This window comes from Nyctereutes procyonoides, unplaced genomic scaffold (assembly GCF_905146905.1).
Source record: "Nyctereutes procyonoides isolate TBG_1078 unplaced genomic scaffold, NYPRO_anot_genome, whole genome shotgun sequence".
NCBI lineage: Eukaryota > Metazoa > Chordata > Mammalia > Carnivora > Canidae > Nyctereutes > Nyctereutes procyonoides.
Window position 1 is genome coordinate 11373972 of NW_026575042.1, and position 25665 is coordinate 11399636.

Here is a 25665-nt window from a genome sequence, read left to right on the forward strand (position 1 = left end):
GAGAGACTTTTTTGGGACAACGGACAAAATTTCAGTAAAAAATGAATGATTCAGGTAAATGCTAAGAACAAAATATAAAAACCCCAAGATGAAAGGGTAAAGCTTAATGCTAGGTGAAGCAAGGGCTAAAAGGTACACAACTTTGGTGGGAACTGGAAAAAACTTTGCCAAGGAAAGAAATCATGTTTGAATATAAAGATAAAAATAACATAAACCCAATTAAAACTAGACAGATTTTTTAAAGGTCCAGCATTAAAATGGATGTTCTTTAAATTTTTTATTTAAATTCAATTTAATTAACATGCACTGTATTATTAGTTTCAGAGGTAGAATTTAGTAATTCATCAGTTGCAGAGAACACCCAGCGCTCATTACATTAAGTGCCTCCTAACGTCCATCACCCAGTTACCCCCACCTCCCCTCTCCCATCCCCTCCAACAACCCTCAGTTTGTTTCCTATAGTTAAGAGTCTCTGATGGTTTGTCTCCCTGTTTTTATCTTATTTTATTTTTCATTTCCTTCCTCTATGTTCACCTGTTTTGTTTCTTAAATTCCACATATGAGTGAAATCAGATGGTATTTGTCTTTCTCTGACTTACTTCACTTAGCATAATACCCTCTAGTTCCAACCACATCATTGCAAACAGCAAGATTTGATTCTTTTTGATGGCTGAGTAATATTCCAGTATATATAGACAAGATGTGGTATAAAATGGATATTCTAAGATAGAATTCCAAGATTCCTTGAGAATGGTCACTGGTATACTTTGTAACTCTTTCAGACAGTCTTTCTGGAATTACTAACACCATAATTAGGGTTTTTTGGGCCACTTTGAAATCATGTGGCTCCAGAAGCATTTGTGTGTGTGTGTGTGTGTGTGTGTGTGTGTGTGTATGTGAGAGACAGAGACAGATGTTACATATCCTTTGCTTCATGATATTCAGCGAGCAGAATGGTTAGCACTTGATATTCAAAATTACATAGCTAAATTTAAGATAAGAAGGGTGCCTGGGTCGCTCGGAGGTTAAGCATCTGCCTTTGGCTCAGGTTATGATCCCAGGGTCCTAGGATCGAGGCCTGCATCAGGCTCCCCGGCAGGAAGCCTTATTTTCCCTCTGCCTGTGTCTCTGCCTCTCTCCCTGTGTCTCTCATGAATAAATAAATAAAATCTTTAAAAAAAAAAGTGGGGGGGGGGAATATCAATAAATATCCCCAGGATTTAGCAATATGAAAGTCAGTGGAGATCTGAGCAAGATCATCTCCAGTATCATTTTAGGACAGATACTACACTAGGTTAAAGAGAAAATAGACCAGAAAGGAGTAACAGCTGGTGACAATAACTCTTTAAAGAAGTATGGCTGTGAAGAGGGATGTACAGCCCAGACACCCTTTGATATGTTTGCATGTGTGCTTTTCTTTTTTTTAATGAGGTAAAGAATACTTGAATGCTAATTATAATTAGCAGGATCTAGTAGAGAAAGTGTTAAAGATTCAGGAAAAAGCAAAAGTAACCATTTGAGTTAGATTCCCAAGAAGGGAACAGAAAGAAGATGTGAAGAAACATGGAGAGGTTTGTCTCTGCCAGAAGGGACAGTTCATCAACTGTAACAGGAAAATGAAGGTTGGAGGTTTAAGGAAAGAGAATGAAGGACAAAAGGGAGAAGCACAAGAAGGATCAAGCAAAAGCAAGGCTGCCATATAATGTTGAGTACAGAGGAGACTAGTGATCAAAAAGACCATTTTAATAAATCATATGAGTAAGGTTTGTATTTGTTCAACAGAGTATTAAATTGATACAACCATGTTAACACATCTTCATACATAATTATCTTTTACACCAAGTCACTATAACCATGTGAGCAAAGTAGTAGACAGCCAATCAAAACACAAAAGCTGCAAAACCACAGATGCCTGAACATAACGTGAATTCACTTTATAATTAATTCATGATAAGTGTATTTAGCATAAAATCTGAAAGAAGGAGCTAAAAGAAAAAGTCAGGCAACACTAAACATAAACCAAACCAAATGCTGTACCCTACCCACGAGCACAGCTTTCCACTATCACTTCCCAATCATTTCTGAAACGATATGTATGGTCCCATAAGATCTTACCGCAATTTCCCCCAATCTCAAGGTTTACCAGTCCCAGTTTTGAAAATTTTGCCTTAAAATTATTGTTCTCACCATTTCTGTGTCCTACTTATCCAATGAAATTTACTCTATTTCCAGGACAGTTCTTCAAACCTGGTGTTTAAATATACCCAGATATGTTCCCAAAAGATGCTCCATCTTACCGAGATTGCTGTTATCCTGAGAGAATCAACAGTGGAATGTCTGAATAGGTACCATAAAACGGGTCCAATTTCTCCTGTAATAAAGCCCTGAGCCTGAGCAGAAAAAGTAGTGCAGACGTTTTCAATAATCTTTGCTGCCATGTGATTCACAACACGCTCTTCCTAGAGAAAGGGAGAAGAGTAAAAGGTAGTTATTTAATAGGAGAAATACATACATGAAATTTCTTCATAACCAGTGAAAATAAAGGCCTGATGCCAAGAGTATATCATCTGCCCCTGTGTGCATTAGGTAATTAGGAGGTGTGATCATTCTTTCAGGCCATTATGAAATTATGACAATTTAATCACTAAATCAGTTTAATCTTTTAATCGCTAAAACTTAGCATAACATAATCTTAATATGTTTTAATAAAAATAAAATGACAGACTCTAGAAAACAGTATGGAGTTTCCTCAGAAAGTTAAAAACAGAACTACATTACAGAGTGTCTGGGTGGCTCAGCTGGTTATGTGCCTGCCTTCAGCTCAGGGCATGATCTCAGGGTCCTGGGATCAAGTCCCACCTCAGGTTCCCTGCTCATAGAGGAATATGCTTCTCTCTCTCTCCCTCTGCCCTTCCCCTCTCTCATGCTTGCTCTCTCTCAAATTAATAAAATCCAAAAAAAAAAAAAAAACTATCTATGATCTAACAATTACACTACTAGGTATTTACCTAAAGGATACAAAATACTGATTTGAAGGGACAGCATTATCTATAACAGCCAAATTATGGAAAGAGCTCAAATGTTCATCGACTGATGAATGCATAAAGATGTAGTATATACACATACACAAGGAATATTAATCAGCCATCAAAAAGAATGAAATCTTGCCATTTGCAATGACAGGTATTATGCTTAATAAAAGAAGTAAATAAAATAGTAAAATAAGTCAGAGAAAGACAATTATATGATTTCACTCATGGAATTTAAGGACTGAAACAGAAGAACATGGGGAGGAAAAAGAAGGCAAACCATAAAAAAAAAAAACTCTTAGAACAAATTGAGGTTAACTGGAAGAGAGCTGGGGGGATGGGTTACATGGATGATCGGTATTAAGGAAAGCACTTGTGATAAGCACTAGGTGTTACATGTAATGACTCCCTAAATTCCATACTTGAAACACACTGTATATTAACCAACTGGAATTTGTATAAAAACTGGAAAAAGGGGGATCCCTGGGTGGCGCAGCGGTTTAACGCCTGCCTTTGGCCCAGGGCGCGATCCTGGAGACCCGGGATCCAACCCCACGTCGGGCTCCGGTGCATGGAGCCTGCTTCTCCCTCTGCCTGTGTCTCTGCCTCTCTCTCTCATTCTGTGTGACTATCATAAATAAATAAAAATTAAAAAAAAAACTGGAAAAAGAAAAATAAAAAATTAAAGGGATGAAATAATCTGAAAATATGTAGTAAGAACATAAAAATGGAAGAGGATTTTAAAATCAAAAGGAGCAAGAAGAACAATCCTTAGGAATCACTCAGGGCTGGGAATAATTAGCATGCCAATCAGCCAAACACCACCTAAATCACAAGGCAATGTCCCAAGAAAGGTATTACCTGAGCAGGGTCACCAAATTAACACTAAAGGTTGTTCTGGATTGTCCTAACCATGCTTAAAAGATAGCCTCAAAAAAGATCAAACTGTTTCCACATAACTTAAGTGAGTTCAAGAAAAATTACAAAAGTACTTAAAGGAATATGAATTTTTGAGAAATTTAAAAATTAAAAAAAAAATTTAAGTAGGCTCCAATGTGGGCTTGAACTCATGACCCTGAGATCAAGAGTCACATGCTCCTCCAACTGAGCCAGCCAGGCACCCTCAAAATAAAAAATTAAAAAAAAAAAACTCTAGCACAAAACAATATAAAAAGCACAATGTCTGGCATCCATTTAATGTTGCCACACATACAAAAAAGCAGAAAAATAATGACTCTTAAAAAGAAAATTCCGTCAGTAGAAATGACACATACAAGGTGGACTTAGAAAAAAATATATTAAAATGGCTATTATAAATATTGTCTATACACTAAGAAGGAAGAAGAAAGCATAAGTACAATAAAAAGTGATATAGAAGATATAAAAATGGCTCAAATCAAAGGCTAGAGATTACAGAGTGTTATATGAAAAATACATTGAGTTGACAGAATTAGATTCTGGAGACTTCATAATAATAAGATGGTAGTTTAAACCTATTCAACAATCACACTAAATATAAAAGCCTAAACATACTAATGAAAACGTAGAGATTCTCAGATTTTTAGAAAACAGGATTCGCATACAGACTATCTACAGGAAATCCCCGTATAAGTAAATTCACAGGTTAAAAGAATGGAAAATATGTATCACACTAATGTAATCAAAAGAAAGCCAAAGTGGCTATATGTCTTCAGGAAAGTAGATTCCAGACCAAAAAGTATCTCCAAAGGTAAAGGTTACTTCACAAAGAGTCATTCAAACAGAAGATATAACAATCCTATTTATGCCTGTTAACAACAGAACTTCAAAATATCTAAAACAAAAATTGATAAAACTGAGAGAATAAACAGACAAATTCACAATTTTAGCTAGGAAATTCAATATTTTTTCTCAGGAAGTGACAGGACAAGTAGCCAGAAAGTTAGTAAGAATATAAGAAAAGGTAAAACCATCAACCAACTTTGATACTGATAGAACATTCTTGTCAACAAAAGCAAAATAAATGTCTTTTTCAAGATCACACAAACCATTACTATGTTAGACTATATTCTGAATCCTAAAACAGCCCAGGAAACTCCATATTCACAAATTAATTTGAGATGAGTCACAGACTTAAATGCAAAAGCTAAAATAAAAAAGCTTCTAGACAAGATCTTAAGTAGGCAAAGCTTTCTTAGGAAAAAAAGCACTAAGCATAAAGGAAAAAATCGGTAAAGTAACCCCCATAAAAATTGTAAATTTCTGCTCATAATGACACAATTATGCCTCATAGTGTCTACACTGGGAAAAAATATTTGAAATACATACACACTAAATACCTGAGCAGTTTATATAAGTTATATGTCAGTTGAAATACTGAAAACTACATTAAAAATTATGTGAATATATTCCATGTCTGTTTAACAAGAAAATATACAAATATAAATATATAAGTAAAGGAAGGTCATAGAGATACAACACCTGTTAATAGTGAGTGTAGTAGGTATTGAGTTATGAGGAGGTCCACTAATTCTATTTCAGACATTTTTACATTATTTGCATTGTTAAAATACACATTACTTTTTCAATCAAAAAGTTATGTATTTTTCATGAAAATATAAAAAAAAATAGGAAGCTAAGTTAGACCTGGGTTCAAGCCATTGTTTTACATTCTACTAGCTATATATCCTTGGGCATTTTTCACCTCTGTGCTTCAGTTTTATCACCTATAAAAACAATAAAACACAAGGCAGTTTGGAAATTAAATAACATACGTGGACATTTAACATAGGTCATAAAAGATAGTATTTTTAAGTCGTAAATTTTTTATGTTAGCTTTTCTTCCTATCATTAATATCATAAAGTATGAATTTTAAGGCTGCTAGAAAAAAGTTTTAAAGATACCTGAACTTCTTCAATGCTTCCTCCCCATTCCTGATGTTTCCTACTATTTGGCAAGATTAATATAATCTTTTCATCCTCTCTCTGTTCCTTTATCCATTCTACCCAAGAAAAAATAAAATGCTCCATCTAGTTGGCAAATTTGAAAAGAATAAACTGAGCATGCCTAACTGCTCAGCTCAACTCCTGCCCCTTTCTCTTTGAGTCCAGGCACAACCAAACATATTTCCCCATCTTAAGTCTTACCTAGATGGGTACTCCACTTGAGAGCGCAGTCATACCTGGGTGGTACAAAGATTCATTAATGTGGGAGTGCAATATAAGGAAGTCTACTTGCCCACAAATATTAAGCTATGCCCTCCATCCTCTCTAGCTCTCAGTACATACACATATGACATTTTTGTCCCATATGCCTTGTTCTGTGTCTTCTCATTAGGTTCTGAACCTTTGCCCTGCATATAGGGCAGGGGGGAGTGCAATTTGAGAGGGGGAAGGACCTTTTCAAATACCTTAACATATGCTTTACATCACAACTGTCAGTCAATTCCTAGAAAACTCATTCCCAGTACTGGAAAACCACGACTACTTTAGCACACAGGTTGGAAGGGAGCCATGTGTCATCCCCGTGCTCTATAAACTCAGTGAGGCTGTCAGGCCAATTCAACTTGCTACTACCTGAAATGAGTTATCCTAGTCCCTCTGAAATCCCCTGTGGGACACGATACAAGCAATAAGATTGGTGCTATTTTCCGCTTAATTAACTCTTTGGAAGGGATAACTGGACTGAACTAATACTGTCACTTAAATCAAAGACCTATTTCATCATATTATGAGGATAAAAGCTATGATGATTAGTAAATTATCCTGTGAAAATAAGCCTATGATGATTAGGCTATCGATGAAGAGCTATACTATTTCTTTAACAGTGTTAAGTAATTCTAATGTGTTGTGGATAGATTTAACAAAAAAGTTTTGCTGCCAATGTTAGCCTATGTGGCAACTTTTCAAAAAGAAAAGTACCAAAATTAACATCTAAAATATTGACATTAATTATTTTCACATGTGTTGATTTAGTACAACTATAACCTTTCTTCTAAAGATCTCAAGGTACCTGGAGTTTGGTTTACTGTTTCAGTAACTCATTCAACCAAGAAAATGGGATTTCTCTTTCTTTAAATATAGTAGGCTAGATATCTAGACAACTCTCTCCCTCTAAAAGCAACTAAAAATGCTAGATACAAAATAAGAAAATAAACAAACCTTAAAAGTATCAATGAACTAGCACCAAATTCTTAGGCCAGTGACTGTTAGGCAAGAATCCTCAGAGGTACCCAGAGCTCTTAAGCTGATGTTCACCCTGAGAGCATTTGTCCAACAAAATGAAAAGGAATGTGAGGGAAGATGAGAGCCCACACATATTGGAAGTTAGATGAAGACCCAGCTCCAATTAAAGCCAGAGCTTCCGGTGCCTACAACCAAGTATAACAGAGATGAACAAAAAGTAATTCTCCCATCTCCCTGACTCCTCATTGATCTGAGTTGGGAGATGAAGGTGTGTGTTAGGAAGAGGAGATTACAGGAGGGGAAGCAAAATGTATAAGTAGTCCCTCAATTGATTTACAGAGTATCTCCTTCAGAAGAGCCATAGTTGTTCTAACAAGCTAATTTCTTAACAGCCAAGTGCAATCAGAAGACACCAAAACGCTATCTTTAATTATTAAAAATACTTTCAACCTACAACTGTATTCATGGAAAAAATAGATTTCAACAATAAGAGCAGCAACAGAATAACCACTAAAAGATTAAAAGGAATTATTTCATAAAGCAATCAAACCAGAAAGACATGAAGAAAAAAGAAACAAAGAACAAAAGCACAAAATAAGATAGCAGCTATGAATACAGCTACACCAACTACAAAATCATAAATGGGCTAAATACTACAGAAAAACTGTAAAGCAGAATTTTTAATACAATATTAAGAGAAACATCAAAAATAAAATTATTTGGGGTGCCTGAGTGGCTCATTCATTTAAGCATCTGCCTTTGAAGAAAAAAAAAAAAAAAGCATCTGCCTTTGGCTCTGGTCATGAACCAGGGTCCTGGGACTGAGTCCTACATTGGGCTCCCTGCTCAGCAAGGAGGCTGCTTTTCCCTCTCCCTCTGCTGCCGCTGCCCCTGCTGCTGTCCCAGCTGTGCTCTCTCTGTCTCTGTGTGTGTGTGTCTAATACATAAAATCGTTTTAAAAAAAAATTTTTTTTAAATAAAGTTATTTACCTAGAAAAGCTAAAAATAAGAGAATGGAAAAAGATACACCAGTCATATCTAGCCCAACAAAGGATGGTATAACTAAATTAAAAGACAGAATAGGCTTTGAAAAAAAAAAAAAGCATTACTGGTGATTTTTTAAGTTTTATTTATTTAATCTCTACACCCCACATGGGACTCAAACTCACAACCCCAAGATCAAGAGTCATGTGCTCTACCAACTGAATCAGCCAGGCACCTACTGGTAAATTTTTAAAGTAACAACATAATGATCAAAATTTCAATAAGCAAGGAAAATACTATCTAATTTTTTTATATATCAAATAACTAATATTCAAAATACATAAAACCAAAATATAAAATTGCAATCATATCAAAGAAAGCATTTCAAACATCTATCTCAGTAGGTGATAAAATAAACAGACAAAAAGCAATCAGTATAGATATAGAAGATTTATATCCCTATCTATCAGATTAACAAGCTTGACCTAATGTAAAGGAAAAAACACATTATTCCAACAATGGTAGAGTTTGCCTTTTTTTTTTCCCCAAGTATACAGATATTGAGTCATGAAAGAAGTCTCACAAATTCTAAAGAACTGAAATCATACACCATTTCCTCTAAGCATAATACCATAAGCTAAAAAAAAAAAAAAGATAAATAGAAAAACTATAAGCACAGGCATTAAACAAGTAAGATACAGAAGAGCTATAGGATTTAAAAGTACAAAACATGTAATGGGATAAAAATAAGTCAAATATGAATATTTGCACAGAAATCCAACCAACATAAATCCTTGAAAGGTATTATAAATGGTATTTCACCAGTTCTTGCATACTGAATTCAGCAAAGCCAAACTCTGAAGCCTCCCCTGTGAAGTTACCTGCCACAGGAGGAGAGGAGATGCAACTTCACCCTGGCATGGAAAATGCCATGCTTTGTGCCTCTTATCCTACACCACATCTCTGGAAGCCATCTGTCCCACTTGATACTAACTCAGGATCACTTCCTCATGCCCTTCTCAAAGGTTCACTTTAAGACATATTAGGTAACTCCATCCTTACTTACTATGCCCTTTTGCATCTTACTGAATAGCATTCAAAACATTATAGAGAGTGGCTCTCTACTCCTGTTGGACAGATGGTCACATCTTCTGGTACAGTGCTAGCCACACCCCCAAGACACTTCACCTTCTGGTGAAGGCCAGAGTAAATGGATTTGGCAGTATTGGGTGCCTGGTCACCAGGGCTGCTTTTAACTGGCAAAACAGATATTGTTCCAATTAGTGAACCCTCCCATTGACCTCAACTACATGGTCTACATGTTCCAGTACAATTCTACCCACAGCAAATTCAGTGGGATAGTCAAGGCTGAGACAGGAAACTTATCGTCAATGGAAAGCCCATCTCCATCTTCTAGGAGGAAGATCCAGTCAATATCAAATGGAGTGATACTGGTGCCGGGTATGCTGTGGAGTCCATAGGAGTCTCCACCATCATGGAGAAGGCTGAGGCTCACTTGAAGGGTGGTGCCAAAAGGGTCATCATCCCTCCCCCTTCTACTGATGCCCCCAAGCTTGTGATGGGCATGAACCATGAGAAGTATGGCAATTCCCTGAAGATTGCCAGCAATGCTTCCTGCATCACCAAATGCTTAGCCCCTCTAGCCAATGTCATCCATGACAACTTTGACATCATGGAGAGATTCATGACTCCATGCCATCACTACTACCCAGAAGACCTTGGGAAGCTGTGGCATGTTGGCCAAGGGGCTGCCCAGAGCATCATTCCTGCTTCTACTGGCACTGAAATAGCTATAGGCAAGGTCATCCTTGAGCTAAATGAGAAGCTCACGGACATGGCCTTCCATGTCCCCACCTCCAACCTGGTCCTCTATTAGTAGTAAGTACCCAGAAAGAACCTGATGTTGAAGCACACACATTTCTTAATAAGGAGATTAAAATTAAACTGTTAAAATTACAAAGTCAGAAAATATAACTGTACATTTTAAATTTTTTTTATCAAAAGCCAAGAATTTTAACTCCTTTTTCTCCTTGTTTTAGGTACCCTATTGTCTGAAAGATTTCAAAAATAATATATATGGCTAACATCTCTAGTACTTCTAATTCAAGCCCAGTCTTTTCTAATTAAACACATAAACAATTTTACTACTAGTTTTCTTTGTTTAAAAAAAGAGAGAGCGCTCTAATTAAAAAAAAAAAAAAAAGAAAATGAAATTTCCTCTTAGGGGCACCTAGGTGGCGCAGTTGGTTAAGCATCTGCCTTCAAATCAAATCATGATCCCGAGGTCCGGAGATGGAGCCCCACATCGGGCTCCTTGCTCAGTGGGGAGCCTGCTTCTCCCCCTCCCTCTGCCTGCCACTCCCTCTACTTATGCTTTGTCAAATAAATAAGTAAAATCTTTAAAAAGAAAAAGAAATTTCTTCTTAAACTAATTTTGTTACTTCAAAATTACTGAATAAGCTATTATTTAGAAATAATATAATAGGACAGCCACATGCAGAAGAATGAAACTAGACCATTTGGGGGATGCCTGGCTTCTTCTCCCTCTTCCTCTGACCCTCCCCCCTCACTTGTGCTCTCTCTCTGCACTCTTTCTAATAAAGACTCAGAGGAGCCCAATTCAGAAGCTCATGGAAGACCATCAAGAACTACCTGCCTATATAAGAAATATCACCAGGTGGGGGTGCCCAGACCTTAGCCAACACCAAAACACGAAAGAGTAACACATTTGGATTGAAATTCACATCCTCTGGTCCCAGTTCAAGGTCTCTGAAAAGCCAGCCCCAATTCTGACAGTCTGTCAGTATCCCCTTGAATACCTCTTCTTCCATACTATCACACTCCGTTTTCAACAGTCACACCAGATCTTCCTACTGTTTGGGGGATCCACCATATTGTCTCCTACTCTCTAAATACTTGCCCTCTCTCCACCTAAGCATTGATATCTGTAACAAGGACAAAAACATCTGATTTGCATCTCTATCAACATTGTTAAGTTACAGAAACTGTGTTCAGAAAATAGGCTGACTGTTCAGAAAACATTGTCATCATACCTTATGTAACTTTAAAAAAAGAAAACCTACTAAAAGCTATCTTGAACTCCTGACAGTCTCCATGTAAGTCTGTAACTTCTTCTCCCAAAATGCATCCCACAACATGGCATAAGATAAGGTTGGTATGTGGGCAAATTACTTTGAAAATGTTGCATACACAATCTGCCCCACCTCCAAGTAGAGTCACAGTTACAAGCTTTGAAAAGCACACACACAAACACACACACACAAACACCTGTTCAACCTTGTTTAATCCAGTGTCTCAATATATTTGACTAGAAAATATTTTATTTTTATAACATAAGTATCTCATGGCAAAGCCAATTTTCTACACATAATGAACAAAAGAGTTTATAATTTAAAACTAAAGTTGGCTTCTAAGAAGTCTACATATCAAATTAAAATGAAGTAAAATCTGTACTGCTTTCTTCCCAATGCAGAAATTAAGAGAAAGAAAAGAGGTAAAAACCGGTTTTTACCAGGCCCATAAATCAACAAGACACATTACTAAGTTTTGATGCAGGGGAAAAAAAATTCAGTAGGCAAAGCAAAACAACATCTCACTATATTTAAAACAACAGAAATAGCACAGCAATGTGAATATACTCAATACCACAGAACTATATACTTAGTGGTTAAAGTGGTTAAGTTTTATGTTACATGTATTTTACCAAAAAAAAATTTTTTTTTTTTACATCCAAAGAGAAATAGGACAAACCACATTCTTGACGATAAGGTAATGCAACTTCGTTATTTTATTTTTTTTAAAGATTTATTTATTTATTTATGATAGACATGGGGGGGGCAGAGACAGGAGGAGGGAGAAGCAGGCTCCATGCCAGGAGCCCGACGTGGGACTCGATCTCGGGACTCCAGGATACCGCCCCCGGCCAAAGGCAGGTGCCAAACCGCTGAGCCACCCAGGGATCCCCAACTTCGTTATTTTAACAAAGAAAAAAGGGCAATTAAATCCCACCTACCTGAAAAAGTTAACCATCTCATAAACAACCCTGGATCCAGGACAAATTTAAAACGAGAACTAGGGATTATCAATAAAATAGCAACAATGAAACACTACATGTCAAAACTAGTGAGATACAGCTAACATTAGAGGGAGAGAAAAATTAATAGCCTGAAATGTCTTAATGACTACACAATGAAACCAAAGCAAATGAAGTTACAAAAACAACAATAAAAGTCTGGTTCAAAGAACAAAGGATTAAAAAAAAATCTCTCCTAAAAACTGAAGGCAGGGCAGTATCTTAATTCATCTTTACCTTTCCTGTATCCAGCTAGTACATAATATATGTTTCATAAATGTTACCTGTAAAGAATGAGACCTACAGCTGAAAGAGTGAACTTAAGCAATAAATACATTAACTGAATGTCACCAAAAATTCAAAAGAACTTGTTACTTTAATTCAGTTTTTTTAATTAAATGTGTCATTCTATTATTAGTCTCCTCATTGAGTAGGCCTTCCATTTTCTATTACTATGAACTAATTCTCTTCAAATTTATTTACAGATGTATTCTTAACATCCAAATAGGTGAACCTGAAGAGGTGAATGTAAAATACACAAGAAAAAGGAACAAAGATAGATAAGAAACTCTTGAAAAAGATGTTAGTAAGGGAAAACTCCCCATGTACTTAAAAAAATCATTAAATAATATATAGTATTAATTTGGATATATATATCCAAGTATTAATTTGGATAGTATGGCACAGAGACAGATAATACACCAACAGAATCAAACAGAGTCCAAAAGACACTGATGTGACAGGGGACACTGCAGAGCAGTGGGGAGAGGGTACCCTTCTCATTAAATAATGCTGGGAGAGGGGCACCTTGGTGGCTCAGGGGTTGAGAGTCTGCCTTCGGCTCAGGGTGTGATCCCAGGTCCTGGGATCGAGTCCCACATCAGGCTCCTCACAGAGAGCCTGCTTCTCCCTCTGCCTATGTCTCTGCCTCTCTCTCTCTCAGTCTCTCATGAATAAATAAAATCTTAAAAAACAAATAATGCTGGGAGAACTTATTACCCATATATTTTTTAAGAATATATTTTAAGAAAATGAAAAGCCCAACCACAAATCACAAAATATCTGTAACACATATAAACAACAGAAGATTAATATCCAGATACATAAAAATTCCAGTGCATGGACTGCCATGACCTCTGCAATTTGTTCAAACAGTTCAGAAAATAGAGGAATAAGTAAATAATAAATGCATGTAACATGAATATATACAGCTATATTACAACAAAGGAGAAAAAATGTTAAAAACTACTGAAACTGATGGAAATAAAGGTCATCATTATAGTTTTCTTCCCTTTTCTAATATTTCAAATATTTTTTAACAATAAGGGAGGCAGTGTACCAAATTCCTATAAAGCAATGGGAAACAAAAAAAAAAGATAAATAGAAAAGGATGGTGATCCTATTAGTAATAACAAAAATGAAAATAATTAATGTCCATGAAATTGACAAAAATTTAAAGTCTGACCATATTAAATGTTCAAGATGTAGGTTAAGGGGTACTCCCATACCCTACTCCTGGGAGTGTACTGATATACACATGTATCTGTGTGTACTGACACATATTGAAACAACATACTACACAGTAGTATAAATGAATGACTGTTTTCACAATTAGCATGTATCAATTTCAATTTAACTTTGGAGCAGAAGAATTAAGTCTGCACAGGATTTGGTGCCATTTATTTATATGAAGTTTAGCCTTAAGAACCAGTCAACGAAATATCTTGCAATACAGGGGCACCAGGGTAGCTCAGTTGGTTAAGAATCCAACTCTTGATTTCAGCTTAGATCACAATCTTGGGTCGACCTCCACATTGGGCTGGGCATGGAGCCTGCTTGGGATTCTCTCTCTCCATCTCCCTCTGCCCCGCCCTCTAAAAAAGGAAATGGGGGAGGGAGGGAAGAAATATCTAGAAATACAAAGATGGAAACACAATAAAGAAAAACTTGGGAATGTTTATTATGAAGTCAGAATAGTGGTACTCCTTGAAAGAGCAAGCTACAATCCAAGAGAGACAAAGAATTCTCTAAGACCCCAGCCCCTTTTTTATTTTCAAGAAAGTGGGTATATCAAAGTGTGTGCTTTTAACCATACATATAAGCATACACATAAATTTCACGAAAAAAGAACCTACATTCAGAAATACCAGTAGGTGCTGGGAAAAGTTTTCCTACCTGGAAAAAAATTTTTAATTTTTGAAGAGGCTTAAAAATCATTTACTTTCAACTATGTCCTAAATACATTAGACATATATGTTAAAGAACTGCTATAACTGAGTTATTTTTGTAAAGACAGAAACCCTTTTTTAGGGGGAATATAAACACCCCTAATTTATCTGTCCTACAGAAACAATGTTAGAGTTCAGGTTTCCCCCACTATCCAAAAGTACGTACCCTGTTCCTGTGAAACCTTTGCTAAGCCCCAACCGAGTAAAGCAAAGAGCAATTACCATTAAGTTAAACAGTCAAGATTTTGAGCATTCCTAGACTCCAAAAATAACCTCTCCAGCTTCTCTGATACTTAGCACACATCTTGTTAACAGATGTAGAAAATATATCATGACAAAGGACAGTCACTCAAAGATATGACTGAAACCCATGGTGACTTGATGCTAAGATGCTAAGTATAGTAGTTCCAGGGGATGGAAGGACCTTGGTAGGGGCAGGGGGAGGTTTCCCTGGGTAACAACTCACTGCAAAACAAACCCTGAATGCTATTTTTGCTTTTTGCCCTTTTTTGTAGAAGCAGAGATACTCTTCCCATTTCTTTCAATTAGAGAAAGGAAGTACTGTGGATCTTTTGTAAAAGTCAAGTGATGTAACGCAAACTTTTAAAAAGTGAGGGACACCTGTTTGTGCTGTCCAAGCACATACTTAACTGCCTTTCAGATATACAACAAAATTTTCATAAATTAGAGAGTCCTGGACTTCCCTCCCTCTTTATGAAAAATACACAAGACCTGTCATACATACAAAGGCAATAAAAGGTACACATGCTACTAAAATACAAAATAGAATTATTAAAAATAATTATTTAATAACAATATACATGGGACAATGGGACACCTGGGCGGCTCAGCAGTTAAGCATCTGCCTTTGGCTCAGGTCATGATCCTGGAGTCCTGGGATCGAGTCCCACATCAGGCTGCCTGCATGGAGCCTGCTTCTCTCTCTGTGTCTCTCATGAATAAATAAATTTTTTAAATCTTTAAAAAATAATAACAATATACATGGATAACAGACATTCTTCTTCCTATTACATGTACAATGATAAACACAGGAGGGGACAGGAGAAGATATTCAATCAAGGATACAACCAATGGTCTAGAATCAATCATCTTTTATTACACATTAAGCTAACTTCTAAAAATTAAAGTACAAAGTTTTTAAAATTTCTTTACACTGTTGAGAAAGTTTCTAGAAGACTCTTTTCTCCCTTGAGCTCCTGTATTTTGTTCTTTCACACTTAAATGCTTGACATCTTCCACTTTGTATCTTTATCTTATCTCCTACAATAGGTGAGATGTATGTATATGTGAATAGTCACCTTCTTCATCTCTGTGCCCCCAAGTGTGCCTGGCTTGAGGCCTTGAATGATAAACTGAAACATGTCTTTTGACTACAGATAAACATGACTTAATTCTTGGATTATTGGTAAAGTACAATTTACCAGCTTTATTCATAGCCCATAATAACAGCTGACAACGCATTCAACCCTACAGGCTAGGAAGTGTTCAAACTTCATTTCTGGATCACTAGGGGGAAACCCTTGCAGAACTCTTTTATACTTGGAACATCATTCCATTTCCATACCACGCAGCAAGTAATGAACTCAAAAGGAAGATGTTTATTGTGACATATTTTTTCATTCCTTAAGGAATGTCTTTTGCCTATGGCTTTGCCTTGGGTGAAACAATGTCAAATGGTTTAAAGCAAACAGAAATTGCAAACCTTTTAGGTCAGCTACTACATCCTTTACATAGTAACACACAGGAGCTACTTACACCAGTTGGTTAGTTAGCCAGCTGGCTGGTTTTCAGCATGAGAAAGACTGTGAATAAATGGGGGGGGGGGAGTAGTCACATAATAAATACCATTTAATATTAAAATGAATGGATACTAGTGGAAGCTTCCTGTTTCTGAACCACAAAATGGCAACCTGACAAGATAATCATGGGGCTTTGAGGCTCACAGAAAATCCTCTGCACACACCTTGCTCACTAAACTGGTATATCAGTAAGTTTAAAAACAGGGGAGGATGAAGAATATGCTATTAAAAAGCTACTTATGTTTGTGTTTGCTATCATCTTTTAAAAGGCAAGACATTTAAAAAGTGAAGGAGAAAGCTACTTCATTTTTACACTTGCTCCATTGTAGGTCACTTGCTCATGGTGGCTTGTCGGGATTATTTAAATTCAGGAGCAATACTTGGTTGACAAGCTCCTGCACTGCTGCAGGCTACAAACCGCACACAGTGCCTGAAGGGTTATTACAATTGAGGGTGTCTACAGAGGACAACAAAGGAGCCTTACCCCTTCCCGAAGGCACCTCATTAGCACTGTGTACGCAGCCAAGGGAACAGCCCAGCATTCTCTAGGGTTCTTTTTTTTTTCTTCCTAAAACGAAGTGGAAGGGAAAGCAGTGAAGCTAACAGCACAAAAGATATATTAACCCGTTCAAGAAAAAGACAGTTTCAAATACACAAACTACCTAAAACTTCTAAATATTCTTTTTAAAGTATTACTACCTGACAATTCTGACCCAGTTAGGGGTCTTTTTACTACATTGTACATACAAAGTATTTCTCCTCTTTCTCATCATATTCTATGATGTTCATCAGACCCCCTCATCAAAAGCCAGACAAAAAGAAGTGAAAACTGACAATATGATCCAGTTGGTAGAGAAACTACTCTATTGATAATTGTAGATGATAATACAGATATTCCTACCTAAAAGGTAGTACATTATCTGAAATGATTTGAAAGCACAGAATACACAGCTCTGGGGAATATCTCAGGAGAACCCAAAAGTACAAGTGAAAGAGAGCATATTACCTAGTAGGACAAAATGCTAAATAAAAATAAGCAAATGTAATTAGCAGGTACACTGATTTTAATGATATTGGCAATGATTCTCTCACAGAAGAACCAAATTAATAACCACTAAAACCCTCCTGCAATGTATCAAATAAAATCAAAATATAAATCAGGTACCACACAGAAAGGTGAGAAAAATTAATCTCTTTACAGCAAAAGAAATTAGGTTTTGGCCATTGTTAAAGAAATATTTAAGACTGTCTAAATTTTAGAACTGGTACCTTAACTGATCCAAATTTTTTTTTCCACCTATGATGAGAATTATGGCCCATTAAAACCATGTCCTTGATTAATCACAGAATTCTACACACAGTCAGGGCACCTGAGTGGATCAGTTGGTTAAGCATCTGCCTTCAGCTTAGGTCACAATCTCCGGGTGCTGGGATGGAGCCCCAGGTCAGGCTCCCTGCTCAGTGGGGAATCAACGTCTTCCCTCCCCCTCTGCCCCTCCCCCCACTCATTCGCTTGCTAATAAAATCTTTTTAAAAATCCACACAGTAATAGTCTAGAAATTATCCCAAACTGCTGCTCCAGCTTAAAAATCACTAATTCAGCACTCAATTTCCCAGCACAATTTACCTCCCTCCCAGCTCACTTATTCAAAACTTCTATCATGGGGATCCCTGGGTGGCGCAGCGGTTTGGCGCCTGCCTTTGGCCCAGGGCGCGATCCTGGAGACCCGGGATCGAATCCCACATCGGGCTCCCGGTGCATGGAGCCTGCTTCTCCCTCTGCCTGTGTCTCTGCCTGCCTCTCTCTCTCTCTCTCTCTCTCTCTCTCTCTCTGACTATCATAAATAAATAAAAATTAAAAAAAAATAAAAAAAATAAAAAAACAAAACTATCACATTCTTTCTGTAATTTATCACCTACCCTCCCCTCCAGCCACTTAAGACTCCCTAGAGTCTATTATTTAGTCACTCCAGCCAAAAGCCTGAACACTTTCCTCTCTGACATGCCCTTTTCCATTCTCTGAGTAAACCAACCCTGGGGGGCGCCAGTGGCTTGTTTTCTCTAGGCATGTGCTCAGGCAGCTGGGCTCACAGAGAGACCATGAATGACTCAGGATCACCAAGTCCAGGGACCCTCAATACCACTCTGCAGCCTCCCATTCCTCTATGACCAATTCCCTGTTTGAAAGGACAACTTCGCACCTATGATCCTCTCAGCACTGCACCTACCTTCCTCCGCCTCTGAGATCATGGAAGTCCTAAGAACGGAGCTCCAGCTCCCAGCATTCCTACACCTGAACCCATCTGCTGTTTACCCTCAGTGGTTATAACCAGAGAGGCTCCTCCACCCCTTTTATGTGGGCTCAGGATCCCATTCCCAACCTGCATCCTTCAGGGTCATTAGGTTAGGGACTATTCCATACCACCCCTACATATTCAAAGCCCACTGGGCCCTTTCATTTCCATTAGAATAGGCTAACTATCCCCATCTTCCAAACAGGGGCCTTACAGCCTCCGCAATTTTACACAAACATTCTGGCTTCATGTCACCTCTACCAGCTTTCTCATCTCCTGCTAAACTCTCAGCACAGTCCAGCATGCCTTCTGACTCAATTCAAAGTTAAGTAAATAAGTACATAAAAGAACTCTTGTTGGGATGCCTGGGTGGCTCAGTGGTTGAGCATCTGCCTTTGACTTAGGTCATGATCCGAGGGTTCTGGGATCAAGTCCTGCATGTCTCTGCCTTTGTGTGTGTGTCTCTCATGAAAAAATAAAGTCTTTAAAAAAAAAAATAAAGAAAAAGAAAAAAGAGCTCTTGTTGAGTTTCCAGTGACTTCCATGTCACTCAACCCAGCAGGCTCATTTCCATACTCTTTCAGGAACCGTAAACTATATTTGGCCTCTTGCTTTCTCTTCCCTGAAACACCCTCTTCTCACTCCTAACTTTGCTCCTACTTTGCTTACTCACATTCAGGTTCAGAATCTTTTCTTATCATTCTCCAGTGTATTCACCACCTTTAAACCAGAGTCATCTTTTTTTTGGCATTTAAACCAGATGACATCATTACCCTTTTTTTTTCTTTTAATAAATTTATTTTTTATTGATATTCAATTTGTCAACATACAGAATAACACCCAGTGCTCATCCCGTCAAGTGCCCACCTCAGTGCCCGCCACCCAGTCACCCCCCCCACCCACCTCCCCTTCCACCACCCCTAGTTCATTTCCCAGAGTTAGGAGTCTTTCATGCTCTGTCTCCCTTTCTGATATTTCCCACTTATTTTTTCTCCTTTCCCCTTTATTCCCTTTCACTATTTTTTATATTCCCCAAATGAATGAGACCATATAATGTTTGTCCTTCTCCAACTGACTTATTTCACTCAGCATAGTACCCTCCAGTTCCACCCACGTTGAAGCAAATGGTGGGTATTTGTCGTTTCTAATGGCTGAGTAATATTCCATTGTATACATAAACCACATCTTCTTTATCCACTCATCATTACCCTTCTTGAGAGCCGTTGTGACTTCCCCTTGCTCACAGCATCAAGACAAAGAGATCTGACTGACTCAGTCAAGGAGTCTTTACTGGGGTCATGATCTTGGGGTCCTGGGATTGAGCCCCGCCCCCCTTGCTCACTTTCCTCTCATCCCACTGGTCTTAGTGCAGGGTAACACATTATAAAAGCACCTGCGAAGTACCAGGAAGTCTTCTAAACAATGGCCACAGAGCCTTGAGTAAGACAAATATTCTGCTTGAATCATGCTTAGTGGGGAAACAAGAGGAAGAGGAATGGAAGGAAAGGGAGAAAGAGGAAGAAGTAGGCAGAGGAGGAGGAGGAGCAAACAAGACAAGTAAGTCCAGATGGTGAGGACTGCTATAAAGAAAGCCAGAGCAGAGTAAGGAGCTAGAGGAAGGCCACAGACAGGGTGGCTCCCTCTCATACTGCACAGTGCAGTATGAGAGGGAGGAGGAATGTCAGTGTGGTGCAAAGAGGCAGAAGGCAGAACAGCAGTGAGACCTGAGGTCACATAGGCACTGGGACAATAGCCCACAAGGCCAACAATGCAAGTGATGGGATTTGGCTGTGACCAAAGCAAGACAAGAAGCAATGGAGGGCTCTGATGAAGGACACTGTACTCTCTGTAATGGACACAAGAATAAAGGAAGGAGACCATTACAACAGTCCAGGTGAAAGGTCATTAACAGCTAGACAAAAAAAAAAAAAAAAAAAGCAGAATAGAAATAACTGGGCTCAAGGTAGGAGGTATCCTTGATTAAAAAAAAAAGAAACACATAAACTGTATGTATGTTGCCTCCTAATGTCCTCTGTAGAATCTACTCTGGTCTTCCATCCTCAAACTTGTCACCTTTGCTCTTCAACTATGCACTATTTGCACAAAGAGAACCGATAGGACAGGGCTTAGGTCTCTGTATTATACATAGTATATATTATCCCTTCAGGTCAGCACTGATCTGAGATCTTAAGGTTCACATATATCCAAAGGGACAATTCCACAAAAGCCCTCATCTTATGAAAAGTTACTGATTTTTTGGATCCAGGGATATAACTTCCTTTTCTAGTTTGCTATCCTAAGTTGTAGTCAAATGCCACAAATCATCCCTTTATTAAAGTAGCCTTAGTTTATATCAATTAAAGCACATACCAAAGAAAACAATTCTCTAGATCTACTTTTTGAAACAAATAGAAATAGGATTCTGTATGATTCCATTTATAAGATTTTAGAAAATGCAAACTAATCGATATGACAGAAAGTGAATCAGTGTTTGCCTGGGAGCAGAAAGAGGGACGGGAGGGAAAGATTACCAACTGTGTGGAGAAACAGGTAGGGATGCAATTAGAACAATTATTTACCAGGGAATAAGGCACACAGGGAACAAAAATAGGAAAGCCACAGTCCCCCATATACCCTTCTTGACTTCCTTCCTAGTTTTCTAGCTTCCTGAATGTGTAGTGTCTTCAAAATATAAAACTACCTAAGAACAAATTCATACAAAACTAGATGTACAAAAGTTTTATGAACAGAATGAACTAACTCAAATGAAAGTATTTCTTAAAATAGAAATATATGGAAATACCATTTTTGTGCACTGGAGGACAAAACACCAACAATATACTGATACTTTCCTAATTGATACTTTGCTCTTCCTCCATGCACATGCTAATAATTATTTTGTCCAGTAGAATTCCAAATATGCAGAAGACTCAAAATTATCAAGGTAACAGTACCTCCCAATTTGATCTGCATAGATCAATGCAATTTTTTAAATGATTTGCGGAATTGGGCAAGCTGATTCCAACATGCAAAGGGCCAAGAATAGCCAAGACAATAATGGGGGGAAAAAAAGAGGACAGTTTGCTGTATCAGCTACCATTATTAATTGTGGAGCTAAAGGATTTTAAATACTGATGTTTTATAATAATTATGATAATTGCCTTCAAATGATGATTGCCTAGGAAGTCAGCTCAGCTTCGATACTAAGGATACTCAGATTACACAACATTTGAGCAAGATCTCAAGTTATACAATATTTGAACAAGATCTGGGACCCAAAACATCACAAATGTAGTGAGAGAACCTCCTGATCAACTACTACTTACCAGTACTTCCTTAAAACTCAGTATTACCAATGTTTATAGCAGCAATGTACACAAGAGCCAAAACATGGAAAGAACCCAAGTGTCCATTGACAGATGAATAGATAAAAAAGATGTAGTATACATATACAATGGAATATTACTCGGCCATGAAAAAGAATGAGGTCTTGCCATTTGCAATGACATGGATGAAACCAGAGGGTCTTATGCTAAGTGAAATAAGTCAGAAAGATAAACACCATATAATTTCACTCATGTGGGATTTAAGAAACAAAACACATGAACATAGAAGAAGAAAAGGAAAAATAAGATGAAAATTGAAAGAGAGGCAAACTATAAGAGAAGCTCAACTCTAGTAAACAAACTGAGGGTTGCTGGAGGGGAGGGGAGTGAGGGGAAAGGATAATTGGGTGCTGGGCAATAAGGAGGGCACTTGAAGTCATGAGCAGTGGTTGTTGTATCCAATTGATGAGTCACTAAATTCTACCTCTGAAATTAATTTTTAAAAAAACAAACCCTCAGTATCAAATATCTTATAATTTATCATTATCAACATTCATAGAAACACTAATGAAACATTAATTTTTCTTTGTTGAATTCGATAGCACTTCATATTGTAACTTAAGAAATAAGAAGTCAAATTCTATAGTCACAAACTCTCATGGACAAGTTGAGCTCTATTTGCACAAAGCAGTATTTTTAACTGAAATGAAGCTTTTATACTCAGAAAACCAATGGCCTCATCTTCAAAGAGTCAAAGATGGCAGCAACCTAAAAAAAAGTAGTTTGAGGGACATTTGGTCGATTGGTTTTAAAATATGGTGTGAGAATTTCCTATACTTTGTGGGATGCACTGGGAGGGAGACCATGACAGACAAGGAGACAGGCAGACAGACACTGATAGCCTTTCTCTTTCAAAGGTAAAATTTCCCCCAAGGTTCCTTAGTCACTTGTCAAAGTCAAAACAACTTTTATAGGATATTAACACTTGTCAGCCAGAATATGTCAGAACACATCAAACAGCAGTAGAGTCCCTCAGATGGTCTCACCTGGGTGGCTACAAGGTAGATCAGCTCCCCAAGCGTTGGTAAGAGGCACTGTTTTAGTTTGCTATTCCTGAAGTTTTCCCTAATTAATTCAGTTAAGACAGTAATTGCCTGAAAAGGAAAAAAGGTATATTAGTTCACATGTATTTCTCAGTTCTTTAACCTGTATGTAAAAGACACTCCACTCTACAAAATTTGCCCTCCATTTTTAAGAACTAGTGTCCAAATTATTTTCAAAATATGAGACTTATTCCTGAAAAAAATTAGTAACTATCCCAGATGAAGGTAAAAATATATTCAGTAAAAGAAAGGCACATACACATAGCACTTTTCAGCTACCAAGCACTTTCACTGTATTGCTGATCCTACAAGGCAACTCTTGCTCCATCTCTAAAGACAGGAAAGGGAGGCTGAAAGACAAACAGCAGGTCTCTGTCCAGTTCACTTGGACAGCCAAGATCTAAGCACAGATTTTACCAGGCTAGAGCCTACCATCCTCCAGCACACCCCAGTTTGAAAAATTCTTACACTGCATGAAATGTTTAAATGATTCTTCTAAAAATCTGGGTGAAGGAAATGTTATACCAAAGTTTTGAGATAATCCACTTTGAAATTCAGCAGGATATTTTATCAGATCCAGTTAAGTTCATGGGAGTCATGCTAAGAAAATCACATACATATGCTCATTGCCAGAATTCATACACCAGAACACAAACTAGTCAAATCACAGTGTGACCATAAAGTAGAATAAGGTAGATTCAAAATGATACATGTAGAATGGCCCCATTCTGAGATGGAAAAAAATGTATATAAAATAGTGCACCCTAAACAGTGTGATTCAAAGTACAGTGCACAGATAAAACTGTTTCTTACTGTCAACAAAGATTTAAGTACAGAAACTGAAAGTAAGCATTTAAAAAAACTTCCAGAAGAATCTGACAATGCCACAACTTCCAAGCACGTGATCATGGGCCTCACTCTGTAAACAAGAGTGTGGATGAGTTGGGCCTGCATGTGGGGTTACTGCACAATAGCCATGCACTGGAGAACACTTGTTGATGTGGTATTTTTTAAACAGCTTTATTAAGTTATAACTGACACAGAATAAATCACATATATTTAAAATGTACAATTAGGTACATCTAACATATGTATACATCTATGAAATCACCACCGCAGACAAGATAATACCTCCACAGGTTACCTCAAGTTCCCTTGGTAATCCCTCCATTTTGCTCCCTTTCTTCCTTTCCCTGGACAGCTATTGATTTACTTTCTGTTATTAATTCACATTTTCTAGAGTTCATGTAAATGGGATCATATACTATGTATTCTTTTTGCTCTTGCTCTGTTCGCTTAGCATAATGCTTTGGGGAGTCACCCATGTTGTAGCATATATTGATAGTTTGTTCTTTTTATTATTGAGCAGTATTCCCCTGAACAGATATATTGCAATGAGTATCCCCCACCACTTACTGCCTCACACAGAATGAACCCTCTGTGAAGTGAGTGAGAAGGAAAGGGAAACATGTAAAATCACATTAGTGCTTGCACCAGGTCACTTCTACAGTCTTCCTTTTCCTTGACCTTAACTAATCATCCACTAGCATTACATCAAATTATCTGATATTAACAATATTCAGACTTTGGGGGGTTTTATTTTGTAACCTACAAAAACAGCAATTCATTACCAGCATACCTACCCCAAAAGAATGCTAGAGGAAGCATTCCAAAGAGAAAAATGATAGAGGAAAGAACCTTGGAATTATCAAGAAGGAAACAAGAACATGAGAAGCAAAAATATAAGTAAATATAAAAGGCTTTTCTTCTCTTTTTAGGTTTCCTAAACTATGTTTGTTGGTTGAAGCAAATATTATAATAATGTCTGCTTTGGCTCTAAATATTTAGAGGACATATTTACAATTATATAAAAATGAGGGAAATTGGGACAGCCTGGGTGGCTCGGTGGTTTAGCACCACCTTCTGCCCAGAGCGTGATCCTGGAGACCCAAGATCAAGTCCCACAGGGCTCCCCGCATGGAGCCTGCTTCTCCCTCTGCCTGTGTGTCTCTGCCTCTCTCACTCTCTGTGTCTCTTATGAATAAATAAATATTTTTTAAAAATGAGGGAAATTAAAAGGTTGAAAAGGAGGTAAGTTGTCTATACTTCACTTAAACTGGTAAAACGACAGGTTATGCAAAAGTCTACACATATATATTATATGTATGTTGTATATCTAATATCTAGAACCAGTAAAATCTATACAGATACAAATACTATAAAAAATTAAAATTATAAAAAATGTTCAGTAATTCATATAAAAGTAAAAATGAAAAATAGCAAGAAGAAGAGCAAAATGGTGGACTTAGTATCAAATATATAATTATATTAAATGTAAATGGTCTAAATACAATTTAAAAAGTTCATTTAAAATATCACCCAACTTTATGCTATCTACAAGAAATATCAAAGATGGTGATATAGACAAATTGAAAGCAAATATAGATGTTTTGTGTGTGTGTGTGTATATATATATATATATATATATATATATACACACACATATATATACAGCAGTAATCAAAGCAAAACAGGAACGGCTATGTTAATATCACACAACAGATTTCAGAGCAAAGAGAATCACCGGAGACCAAGAGAAATAT

General features: G+C 37.3%; 1 protein-coding gene across 1 annotated transcript in view; it reads right to left on the minus strand.

The window, feature by feature from the left end:
* Positions 1–25665, minus strand: part of ULK4 (unc-51 like kinase 4) — a 590170-nt gene that overhangs the window by 462886 nt on the left and 101619 nt on the right. Inside the window, exons 18-20 of the mRNA XM_055321719.1 lie at positions 23006–23113; positions 16824–16907; positions 2298–2459 (exon numbers count right to left, since the gene is read on the minus strand). Coding sequence (XP_055177694.1) covers positions 2298–2459; positions 16824–16907; positions 23006–23113 — 354 coding nt within the window. The remainder of the gene's footprint in view (positions 1–2297; positions 2460–16823; positions 16908–23005; positions 23114–25665) is intronic.